Source organism: Triticum aestivum, chromosome 2B, assembly GCF_018294505.1.
Source record: "Triticum aestivum cultivar Chinese Spring chromosome 2B, IWGSC CS RefSeq v2.1, whole genome shotgun sequence".
Taxonomy (NCBI): Eukaryota; Viridiplantae; Streptophyta; class Magnoliopsida; order Poales; family Poaceae; genus Triticum; species Triticum aestivum.
In genome coordinates this window covers 548946574-548959575 of record NC_057798.1, presented here as the reverse complement: position 1 = coordinate 548959575, position 13002 = coordinate 548946574, and the positions used below count along the sequence as shown (strand labels likewise).

General features: G+C 42.9%; 1 protein-coding gene across 1 annotated transcript; it reads right to left on the bottom strand.

The window, feature by feature from the left end:
- Positions 1-6828: 6828 nt before the first annotated feature.
- LOC123045962 (AP2-like ethylene-responsive transcription factor BBM2) lies at positions 6829-11167 on the bottom strand. Its single transcript, XM_044469218.1, has 9 exons — positions 10743-11167; positions 10044-10644; positions 9309-9391; positions 9113-9121; positions 8898-8986; positions 8730-8803; positions 8540-8590; positions 8382-8458; positions 6829-7867 (listed from the first exon to the last, which is right to left on the bottom strand). Exons 1-9 carry the CDS (start codon positions 10978-10980, stop codon positions 7107-7109), a joined length of 1983 nt encoding a protein of 660 aa, XP_044325153.1. The 5' UTR covers positions 10981-11167; the 3' UTR covers positions 6829-7106.
- Positions 11168-13002: the final 1835 nt, after the last annotated feature.

Below are 13002 nucleotides of genomic sequence, written 5' to 3'. Positions count from 1 at the left end.
TTTGACCGAGTTGACGCTGACTGGGGCAATGCTAAGTCATCAAAGAATGCCAACTAAGGTGATAAACAGTGGACATAGTTGGAACCTTCCTGATGAAATAATTGTGGTGGAGTTTTGATTATGATGTTGTATCTCAGATTACATTACTTTTCATGTCATTATGTTGTACTCTTGAGTCCTGACTCTTGACAATGATGCACCTGATAAATGTAGTAACGTACTGCTTTGTTGTCAACTAGGGTGTTATATTATGGGAGACTTTCTCCAATGTGTATTAGCACATATTACAAATATGGATATGCTTTATTGTACAAAGCTCGAGCCGAGATTGCACCATATCAGGACTGGTGGAAGAGTAGAACTAGCAGAGATGATATTGGAAGCTCAAAGGCATCTGGTAGTAATGTAAGGGAAGGTGATACTGAAAAAGGTATATATGCCATTGCCACTACTCATGTACCCCATACAATCATAGACACTACAATATACTCTGCAATGTACACACTTGATTAAGATTATTGTGGTTATGGATTACAAGCTTGTCTCTTCATCTGTTCATACATGCTGAGGAGTGTACATAATGAACTGCTACTTTGTAATGTACTGCCACTCCCTCCGTTCCAAAATACATGTCGTGGTTTTTGTTCAAATTATTTTGGAATGGAGGGAGTAGTAAATCATACGTGCATTGCATGTGAGAGCTTGGACAATCAAATTACAACCAAAAATCGGCACACTGTTACAGTATATATAATAGGTAAATGAAAATTTTGAGGCACATGCATGAAGTATAAGATGCTAAATTTGGGTAAAATATACCGATGGTGTTCCTTTTCCAAGAGGTGTCTTTAAGCATCTCATGTTGCAATTTCTAGAAAATAACAAAAATAACTAGCATTGCGCCTACAAAAATAAATTTGATTTATGATGGTACATCTATAGCCTTGAACACAAATAAAATACCAACTAAAAATAAATGATAGTACTGTTAGAAAAATAAGTTGGGAGAGTCTAAGTATGGAAGAGTCTAGAACAAAGTAGAAGTGTGTTTCGAGTTTTGTGCAAAATGTCTATAGGGCTTAAGCCCAACCAGAGAATCTTCTTGATATTACACATGGTGGAATCTGGTGTAGTAAAGAGAAGATCTAGTGGACAGCAACGTCCAGATTGGCTACCTCTCCACTGTCGGATGAGCTGCATCCAACGGTTGATATTCAAAGTTACTATATAGTGGTATAGATTAAATAGCAAATGATTTCAGGAACCGTCCAGGTGGGCGGTTGGTCAGGAGGAGGTGTCGACCCCTCAGTTCACCTGGGTAGGACTCCTTGGACTTTCTGGGTGCCTACTCAATAAGTGCAAGCCAGGGCCCTGGTGGAAAAAATATAGTAGATTATCTTGGATACAAATTTTTTATCGCTTGCTCATACGTTTTTGAACGAACGGGACATTAGCATGTTTTCTGTACCATATCTGTTACTAGCCTTATTTTTATTTTTATTTCCTACCATGCTTAGTACTTGTACACTCGGAATTGCAATGCTTGATTAAATAGACATCGATCTATGAACCATGACTTCATTCAATTCTGCTAGTGGCTATCTGTCCAATGGACTGAGCTCCGATGCCATAACTGCAGGTGCAGTTGGGTCAGTGACATGTGGGCCCAACAAACGGCTGGCCGACATGTCACTGACCCAACTGCACCTGCAGTTACGTCACCGAAGCAGCGTCCCTGTCCAATGTATTTGAATGAACTAGCTTTGGTGCAAAGTATGTGTTACATATATCGTGCAACAATATGAATAATTGGTCGTTGATTGCATTCTAAAGAAAATAATTTAGAACTGTGGTCTAACATTTTTGTCGTAATTCTTCTAATTTGAATTTAAATGCATCAAGGTATTGATGAATGAGGAAATGTTGAATTGTTGATGATCAGTTTATCCTGTTTTTAGTTTGATCATCTACATATTATGTGCATCTAGTTGTCTTCTCTTTATATACATAGGGTACCCACAAATAAGGAAATAGAATTATCTAACCTGGAAGTGAAAAAGAGTCCTAATATTTGTGTGTGACCTAAAGGTGGGCCTGCCTCCTGTACTGTTGCACACACATAACACCACGATAATTGATGGCCTTGTTCCATGTGTAATTATTTATGCCATAGTAAATACCATTATATCTACTTATTAAAGAAAAACTCTGGACAACCATGATCATAATTTTGTTCAGATTTGGATCTGGCCTGGAAAATGTTGCATATTGCGAAGGCAATACTTGAAAAGAGTCCTTGCGATCCTGTTGTGGAAGTCCTTACATATTGTTCTCTTGCTGAAGTTTCTATGGAAAGAGGTAGTTTCAGACTTCCATTTATCTTAGTTACTCATGCATTTTAATACTAAATGATCTTGGTATTCACGGCCCATACTTTAATTGCAGAAGACATACACTACTCACTCAATGCTTGGTTCAAAGCTTTAGCCATCTTGGAGCATTTGGTTGAGCCTGACCATTGTCGGATTATCTTAATGTATCCTACTTGTGGTAATAACGGTATAAATTGTGTGCTATATAATAGTTTGAAGCATCTTATTTCCAACCCAAGTGCTAAAGTTGCTGCACTTTGTAGGCGTGTATTCAGGTTTCAGGGGTACACTTTAGTCAGTTGCTTTCAATAAGTTTTGGATTACAGAAATTTTGCATGGGTTTCTCCATTTGTATAAATGCACACACTAGTGTATTTGTGCGGATGAACTTTTCTCGCTGAAGAAGAATTCAGTTAGAAAATGTGGTGTATTGTAGATTTTGGTTGTTCTTTGTTAATTTCCTTAGTTTGGTCCTAGAAACTTCCACATATTTCTGGCTTTCAAGTCTGCATCCAAGATTGGAGATGCGATTCCATATGCTGCAAAGGTTATTTCATTCATCAAGTCACGTATGCAGAAGCCGAATAAGGCCTATGATGCTTTCTTGGCTATTGAAGGTGATAATACATCTGGTGCTGAAGTTGGCTCAGAAAAATCCTCGCTGGACAATGACAAAGAATTCCTTGCTACCTTGCTCAATGAAGTAGACGAGCAGGTAAATAAGTCAGTTCCTTCATGTAACCTTGATGGTTTACCTCATGAACCTAATAATACAGTAGTACTATATGAAGAACTAAAACATGTTTGAATTTCTTGGATTCAGTTTGAAGACCTAGCACAAGCATTAATCCCAATCTCAAAGACAAGTGGTGCGCGTAACGTTGTCTATGCTACACCAAGAGCTGGAGCAAGTAATTCTATGTCTACAATAGCAACAATCGAGACTTCGAGTAGTACTGAAATTGACCTCGAGACTGCAAGCCAAGGCATCAAACAAGCTAATGCCAAGCTGATCTCTGCTGTACCTTGTCCCATGAAACTTGCAGAGGATTCTTCGCCTGTAAAAGGTGATAGCAGCAACAAATCAGATGTTCATCCTGCAGCACTGGAGGACGATACCTCTGTATAAGAGTAGATACAACTTCGTTAGCTTTACTACTTGTTAGTAACTTGTGACTGTAAACTTTTAGCTGATTATATGGTCCCATTTTTTCAGGGTCTACATGGTCCCATTTAGTTGATGTATACTGCCATGTGACCTTTTTGTCGGAGCTGTTCTGCCTAATGCAGAAGAATCTCTTCATTATGAACTGGTTTCGGCTTTTGTTTAACCAAGTCAAATGCAATTTAGGGGTGAAGATGCATTGAATCCAAGTGAACTGTGCTCGGTTCCAGTTTGGCGTAATCCTCTGCATTATGCATCGTGCATGATATGACTGGAGGTCCATTGCGAATTTGATTGGAATTTCATCATCCTATAGTTAAACTGACCGGAGGCAATAGAAGTGGCATTCTCCTGCTCTTGTAGCATCTTTCATTTATACTGCTGTGCATCTGTTGTCTTACTATGATACATAACTTTTTACCTCTGTTCAAAAATTGAAGTTCAAGTTTGTTTGGAAAATTGTAGTCCTTTCTTTTGGTGACAAAAGGCTTTTGTATACATTGGCGGGAAGTTTGTGATAGGTACACAAGGTTCTGGAATAGTAGGTAATAGGAGAACCTTGTACACAGTTATCAGTTGACATAAGAACCATATAGTACCAGCTAATGCTGGTTTCATAAGCAGCATAATTTGTTCAGTACTTTTGTTATGTTTTTTCTTCTTCTACAAATGACCAAACTTGTGAGCTCTAATCTTTAGCCAGGTACTTTGGGCAGGGGAGTACTCTGCCTTCTAGATGAGGTCTGGGGCATTAGGAAGAAGAACAATTTCGTCTTGAAATAGAACACTAGGATATGTGACATGGAAAATGTCTAATAGTTGGCACTCTTAGTAGTAACTGTTTGGTCTTGAAATTTTAGTTCCCAATGTCAATGGGATTTGAGTTCTTGTTTTCCTACACTGCAAGGTACGCTACATTTCTGTATTTATTCTACACTATCTATTTATTCTACACTATCTATTTATCTACACTTCTGTTCCATTTGAATTCACACTGCCTTCTAGCTATCATTTCTGTTTGATTGCAAGAACTGGAAAGATAATAATGTGTTTGCTAACATTCGGTGCTAGATCTGGCGATTATCATACTTATTACAGGGTATGCTTATTGCTTAATACAGGGTGTGATAGTTGTACGTACGTTGCACACCCTCACTCTAATCAACCTTGCCTCTGTTGACTTGTATTGGTGACCCCGAACTGTACTGTGAGCCTTTAGCAAATTAGTCAATAGATCTTCGATTTTGATTAGCTTTTGTGTGTAGGGTTTGGTAAAGCAATAGGCTATGAAGCTCACCTTTCGCATGTGGGACCATATGATGGTAGGCTGCAGCTGTTTGGAGGATGTTTGCTAGAGCCTTTTTGTCTCAATATGCTACTCCCTCCGATCCAAATTCATTGACGTAGCTGCGTCAGTAGAGTTGTACTAAAGCTGCGTCGGTAGAGTTGTACTAAAGCTGCATCAATTAATTTAGATCGTAGGGAGTATGTTATATACTTGTTTTGTCAGTATTGCTTTTGTTTTTCTTTAAACTTCCATGATGTTGTAATTATTAGTCCTTGATCGTGGAAGTTTCATTACTGTGTATCATGAACAGAATAGCAGATATAGAGGCCAGGGGAGGTTTTCTCTGTTCCATTATTAGTTTTGTTGACTCACGTTTAGCGTGAAAGTCATGTTCTGCTTGCAAGCTCATTCGAGCTCGCGGTGAACAGTAAAATCATAAAAAAAAATCCAATTTTTTAATGATGAACTTTGTCAAATGTTTTAAGTGCTTGCAAAATTTTAGCATGAAATCACATTAGTGGAAGTCATGGTAAAAAATCAAATCAGGACTTCAAAATGCTTTCGAAAATAACACTTTTGGAGCATCGATTTTTTTTGCCACGACTTCTACCAATGTGATTCTTTGATGAATTTTTGTAATCACTGAAAACTTTTTGTCAATGTTTACCCCAGAAAAAAAATTCAGATTTTTGAAATTCTTTTACATTTTTTCAGAATTTACTGTTCACCGAGCTCCTTTGAGCTCGAGCTCAAAAACTCTGCGTCCCGTTGAGTGCTCCTTCTTGCCCATGGAAATACTATTTGGCTAGGCTCATGGATGGGTACCCTTTAGGGGCCTCCTCACCTGCGGTTGAAAGGAAAAATGCAGGTGTAGAATTTTTTCCTACAGTTACACTATTCATGCATTTGACTCAAAGCAATGGAGCAAGGAGAAAATGGAGGAAATTTCTTTGATACCTGTTTAAAAGGAATTTCATAATCTGCTTGGACCTCCTTTTCATATTCCTACGCATGAAGAATGAAACTAGAATTCTTAGTGGCATAATATTGTTAATTACACTTTACTACGTGGTTTGATTTTGATTTGATCATGTTTATTAGGATTCATGTGTTTTTCTATTCATGTGAACCAAACGTCCAAACTTACAAAATTGCCGTGATTTCCATTCCTCTATTTTACGCATGCATTCCTATTATATTCCTACATTTTCCTAGATTTCTACTGTTTTAGAATTCTACAAACCAAAGAGCTCCTAGACTAGCTATCCATTCTTCTCGGGATCCATAAGGTTCACACATGGTCAACTTCTATGTACATAGACTCAATTATTTGATTTATATTTCCGATGTTCTCTCTTATTAGCAGCATCCATTTGAAAATCTTGACTTTGAAGCTTAGCCTGCACGATTGTTGGTTTGGAACCACACAAATGAATAACCAAGGCTGAATACATACTAGTATATATAGATTGAACTGAAATAGTAGTGGCGCCACTTGAGAAATACTCAATGAGTGAGCTCCAGGCGCTCCCTTCAATTACTATACTTCATTTTTAATACATGCATGCCCTCTGTTTATGGGAAATCCTTCATTTGCAAAGCTCTTGTTGAAGAAAGTACGAACAAAGTTTTGACCAAACCCTAGTTTGATGCCACCCATGCATGCATGTCTCTTTAAAGCGAATTATCCTTTCAGTGGGATTGAACATGTTCCCTGTATTTTGTTTGTGTTCCATTCTTTCCAAGAGGACCTTAGCTAGAGCAGGAAAAGCACTAGCTACCTCAAGCAGTCAAAGCCCGGTCATCCATAACCGCATGCATGTGCCTCTGCGTTCTCCAAGTCGATCGAGCGGAGTAGTTAATTCAATGCTTTTTAATCTTTGAGATGCACTGCTCATTTGGCCGTGAAATGCATGGAAGCATGCACGACTGCACGAGACGATAGTTGCAAGCTTACTATATGTATACTCCTACATGTGTTCAAACTGACGACGATCCACCAATTGAATGAAGTAGCCATGGAAGTTTGTTTGATAGATTAGCTTGATTTTTCCCTTCTGAAATCCCCAAAACTAACGGCACAGCGATGGTGATTTACAAAGTCCTCCTACTTCACCGATCGCTGGCCATTACTACCTTTCAGAAGGCACCGCTCGTGCTCATGCACTGCTCTAGACTATCCTAAAATTACAGAACTTAATTGGTCTCCGGTTACTCGTGCGCGCAACGTACGTTACAACAAGCGTGGCAGTTGATTAGTAACACGAACGTAGGGGGCCGATCACCCCATGCCATTGAACGGCGAGCTCCAATTGTTGGAGTAGCCGTCCGCCACCTTGGCGACGCTCACGGACGAGGAGCCCTGGGAGAGCTCGTAGGCGCGCCTCATGGCCGCGTACGGGTCGACGCCAGCCTCGGCGCCGTACCCCACGAGCCTCCCCTCCTCCGTAGTCGCCGTGCTGCCGCTGTGCCCCTGGTCGGCGTCCACCACCGTGCCCACCGGCATCATGTACGCGTTGCCTCCGAGGCCTTGGTACCAGGCGCCGCCACCGCCGTTGCCGTAAACTGCGGCCCTCGATGCCGGCTGGAAGAAGTTGTGGGTGCTGCCGCCGCTTCCCAGGTGGAGCTCCTGGATGTCCTGCCCGCCGTGCGCGGCCGCGATCACCGCGTCCTGCTCCGGCTTACACCACCCGCGGGCGTGCCCGCCAACGCCGTACGGGTAGTGCAGGGCGAGCTGCGCCGCGGACTGCTGCTGCTGGTGGCTGCCGAACGCGATGGACGTGGGCCAGCCATGGTGGTACCCGGCCATGGCGTCGGCCTGCAGGTGCGAGACGATGCTGCCGTCCTCCGCCCGCCACACGCCGGCCTCGGCGAGCTCAGCCGCCTCCTTGAGGCGCCTGGCCGCGCCGCCCACCGGCAGCGTGCTGCCCTCCAGGATGCTCTTGACGTCGTAGCGGCTCATCTCGAAGTTGGTGACGGCGTTGAGCCCCCGGAACTTGATGGCGGCGATGTCGTACGCCTCCGCGGCCTCCTCCTCGGTCGCTGCACAGCACGCGCATGATTAGGGTTAGCTCACCAACGCGTGTGTCTACCCAACTGACCAGCCAGTGGAGCATATTGCGCGTTGCATGCATGCATGCACGCACGCACGCACGCACGGCGCGGTGGCGCATGCAACGCGAGCTGCATGCGACGGCGCGAAGCTCAAGCGAGGCGCTGGGGATATTCAAACCGGTGCTTGACCGCATGCCCCGGTTTCCTCAGACAGCTCCGAGACACAAGCTTGGAAAGGAACATTTCGGACATAGTTAATGGTGTACGTACTCCACTATCTTAAGCGCCATTTGAACGCATAAAAATATTGCAACGCTTGCGTCCTACGAGACTACTGAGATTTCGTGAGCTGGAGTAGTAAATAATTAGGGCTTCATGACTTGGTTCTCGGAAGCACAGCACAGCTACTGCTACTAGGACTACTCCAGTACAGTAATTAAACAAGTGGTTTAGCTAGCTGAGAAAGCAATTTCGCTTTGATGTGATAGTTTATGCGGCTTACTGAAGGTGCCGAGGTAGAGATCCTTGTTGCCCGCGACTCTCCCTATCCTTGCTTGCCATCTTCCTTGCTGATGATGCCTGTCAAACCATAAGATATATATTTAGTACCACTAGATTGGTAGGCTACCAGTTTTCACGCACTGTAAATAGTATAGTTACCTGGTTACACCGCGATATTTTGATGCGCCACGAGAAAAACCACTACTATTCCTACAGTTGAATGATCATATGCATCCATGTGATTGTTAGCCAACAGAGACGTGCTTAATTACGTACCGTGCAATCTTTCAACACATGTATACATGTGATGTTGTAAAACATTACTTGGGATGGGTCAAGCAATTGTTACCTCCTAAGATATGCAATGTACTCCTGCCTGGTCATATGTTTCATTTCCTCTATCTCCTTCTCATAAGTACTTATCTGCAGATTTTTTATAGGTGAAAGGAAAAAACAGGATCAGTAGCTGCCCATGCAGAAGGAAACAGAACAATCTATTATAGATTTTTTTTCTTACTGGGATATTTGTTGTTGTGGTTGTGCCCCAATATTTTAGAGCTGCCAAATCATAAGCCCTAGCTGCCTTGTCTTCTTTGTCATAACCGCCTACGCAAATGTTCACCCAGGAGAAATTAAAGTGCTATCGAGGACTTAGCTAGCATCAGAACACTTGCCCATACAAATATATGTAGTAATCGAATACTTGCACGAAAGATCAGTACAAATTCTTACCCAGATAAACTGCATTCCCATGATCAGTATTTCCAGTGTCATATTCCAGGGGAGGCCAGCATTGACACACCAGAAAGAAGAAAGCTTAATTATCACATGTTTAAGAACATCCCATAGAAGTTGCCAAAAGATTGAGATCTAGCTAATGATTGAACTATATATCCATGTATATACTACATGAACAGTCCCATTATACCTTGTTTCCCCTTGCGAGTCTGCCCCTCTCTCCTGCAACTATTGTCCCATAGATGCGCCTCATACCGCCCTGTCCATCTATGCCTGCAGGTCGAATTAACAACAAATAACGCGTAAAGTAAAATCAGCTTTGAAGCATCAAAGCGACACTTCTATTGGCCAAACAACCCTACGCAGATCATGGAAATTCGATGCATATGTGTCCCCCCTTTACCTAGTCAACTATAGTACCACTAGTGCATTTTGTGAGGATCACCTTATATTACAAGCATTGTGTTACCTAAAGGCTAAGTGAAGTGGAAAGTTGCATAGCACAAGTGAAGTACTAGCATATATACTGCTATCAGATTAGTTAGCTTTGATTGCATTATGTTGTTAGCAAAATACTAGAGCGATCATGATTTTGTTCCTAATTTTACAAATCTTATTAACAAGTTTTTGTGAAGTTCCTAGCTAATTGTAGTGTACACAGGATCCAAAAATCATCTTTTTTCCTTAGCTACTTCTAACCGTACGCATTCTAGGCAGATCGATCCCTCAAAAATGGCATCGAAAAGAAGAAAGATTAGTGTGCAATCGAGGGGGAGAAAGAAAGAAACTACTAGTGATCTAAACGATCTTATATTTCTTTACAGAGGGAGTAATGGGCAACGAAGATCAGGCATCAGGAGCCAAAGAAGCAAATTAAACACCTCTAGGTCACTAGCAGAAGCCAGGAAGATCCACGTTAGCTAACCTTGTTACACCTCGGTAGATCGAGGTCCTTTGCCCGAAGGTGTCGATGGATTTCCTCTGGACGGCGTCTGCCGTGCCGGCGCTCGGCGAATCCACCCGCTTGTTCTCCGACGACGTGCTCTCTGTCCCCACCGCCGCCGGGACCACCGGCATCTGCGGGTGCGAGTTCGACCCCATGCTCATCGAGAGCGCCAGGCCCTGCCCACGCGAGCTCGCGACGCCCACGCCGTTGCCGGTGCTCCCTGGCGCGCCGGAGCACGCATAGCTGGTCGCGCTCGCGTCGGCGCTCATCTCCTGGTCATGCTGCGCCTGGTTATTGTCGTTCCGGAGCCATGTCTTGATCATGGACAGCTCTATGGTGCTGCCGCCACGGCCGTCTACGCCGTGTGAACCAGCCGCCGCGCTGCTGCCCATCGCGCTTCCGGACGAGAACAGGTAGCCGCCGGCGTGGTCCTGCACGTCGGAGAAGGAGCTGCCGCCTAGGAAGTCCTCGAGCTTCGGCGCCTCACCGTCGTCCACCGTCATCCTCCCGCCGCTCGAGCCGACTAGCATCGACAGCTCGGAGGAGCCGCCGTGGTAGTTCAAACCCCTCATTGCCCAATCTGTAACCGCATGATCCCATCCAACATCAGATGCTAGAAAAAGGTATACATGCGCGCTGGAGCTCAAGTAGTACATGCACAGTAGCTCATCAGCTCACCTTGGGTTTCCTGGGTGCCTCCGTTGAAGGCATCCATGACGCCGTAGTTGGCGTCGGCCCGTAGGCCAGACATGCCGAGGTGCGCATCCGGCGCCGTCTGACCTTGCAGGCCATAGAAGTCGCCTCCACCGGAGACGTCGATGGCGGCGGCGGCGGCGGGTGAGCCGTTCTGGTGGGGCTGTGGGTGGCTCCCTTGGCCGGAGAGCGAGAAGCCTAGCCAGTTGTTCGCCGAAGCCATTGTGGAGATGGAGCTCGTGTATTTTTATCGATCAGTGGTTTGATTTGGAAGAGATGGCAGTGGCGGTCTGGTCGCTAGCTAGATTCTTCTGATCAGGGCAGTCAAAGCTAGCATTGGTTTGTGGGAGGTGGCTCGTGGCTGGCTGGGAAGAAGCGCGCGAGGACAGGCCGGGGAAAACAATCCTATCTCTCGGCCGGACAGGAGGAAAATGCTGGAGAAGCAGGGCCCTGTACTTATACCAGCATGAGTGGCTAAGCTAGCCTCCTCCTAGTGGGTGCTACTGCTAGCTACCTGATGCAACGTGTGATTCCAGGTAGCGACTTTCCCAGTATTGAAAACATTCTGAATTCGAACGTGCATGCAAATCGATTCTATTGTATGTTTTCTTTTGCACCTACAGTAGATTCGCTCGTATGTAGGGGTGCTTTTTTGAGAGATACTATACTTATATACTTACTCCATCGTGTCAGTAGCGAGCTATTAGTACAAAGCTGAGACTTATGTTTTTTTCTTTTGCGAGGGAAAAGCTGAGACTTATGTTTTTTTTTGCGGCAAAGCTGAGACTTATGTTGACCACTCTTGAATCCCAAAAGTGCATGCTAGACATCCATTTGCGCACGCAATTTCCATCGATTTGTTAGTACTCCCTCTGTTCACTTTTACAAGGCTTCAAAGACATTTCAGTCAGTGCAAAGCAGTTCATTTTCAGTTGTCTGAAACGACTTACAAAAGTGAACGGAGGGAGTGGTACAAATTAACCAATAATTATCGTTGAAGTAAACTTACAGAATCTTACTATTAGGACAATGACCGTGTGTTGTAGCATGTTATAAATATTCTAATATGTTATCTTTACCTGCCCATATTAATACGAGTGTGTAAATAAATGTTTATCAGTTCCTGCCCATGATTTACCTTATGTTTTAATGAGAAGCTTGGTAAGTAAATTGAAATAAAATTGATTCAGAAGGTAAGTAAATTAAGGTGATTGATTATCATAAAAAAAGGTTGGACGAAAGAGTGGCGGAAAGAAAAGTGAAACATGAAACCTTACATTCTTTTTAAGTAGTATAGTACTAGGACAATGCCCGTGTGTTATAACGAGATATAAATATGCTAATATGTTATCTAATCATACCCATTATTTACCTTTTTTTAAAAGTCTGTGATTTATCTTATATTTTGATGAGAAGTTTGGTAAGTGAATTAAAGCGGGATTGATTTAGAAGGTAAGTAAGTTAATGTGATTGTTAATCATACAGGGAAGATTAGGTGAAGGGGTGGTGAAAAAAAAAGCGAAACATGAAATTTTACATTCTTTTTAAGTAGTAGAGATAGAGAAGAGATAAAAATTTACCACTCAACTAGCTACTTTTGATAACAGTCCTGATCTATTGTTCGGGCTGTAATAACAAGTATGATATGTAAGACACAATAGGTCCGGAGGTGATGCTCCTGCGTGCATATGCGTCTGTGATGGACAGTAAATTCTAAAAAAAAATCAAATAATTCTAACATTTGAACGTTTTAGCAACCTGCAAAGTTCGTGAAGGAAAAACACCCGTGGAGTATTGGACAAAAAAGCACAAAATCGACGTTCCAAAGTACTTTAAAATACTGCCCTTTTGAACATCATTTTTATTTTTCTTTCCCAAGACCTCCGAGCTTATTTTTTTCCCATTGCAGAAAAGAGATCCCTTACCCTTTCTTTAGAAAATGATGAATATGAAGTCCGGGAGGCCGTTGGGAGTGACTGCTTTGCTAATCTATCCTTTTATCCTTCTTTTCGGAGACAAGCACATATTACCGTAACCTAGTGATTAATGCTTTTTCAACACAAAACTTTGCAAGTTGAGACAACATCCAACAATGTTTATTTAAAAAAACAAATCACATTACTCCTTATTTCATCCGATTTTACTATTCATCCAAGTGCATATGCACCCGAGTGCAGAAACTCCATGTCCTAGTTCAAGTTATTCTAGCCAATATGTGCGTTAAATTTGCAACCGATTTTCAGTG

Coding starts and splice junctions, on each gene's coding strand:
- LOC123045962 (XM_044469218.1), bottom strand. CDS start 10,980: ATGGCTTCGGCGAACAACTGGCTAGGCTTCTCGCTCTCCGGCCAAGGG. Junction 8,804..8,897: donor CCACAACAACAAATATCCCA/GTAAGAAAAAAA, acceptor AAAAATCTGCAG/ATAAGTACTTATGAGAAGGA. Junction 8,459..8,539: donor AAATATCGCGGTGTAACCAG/GTAACTATACTA, acceptor ATGGTTTGACAG/GCATCATCAGCAAGGAAGAT.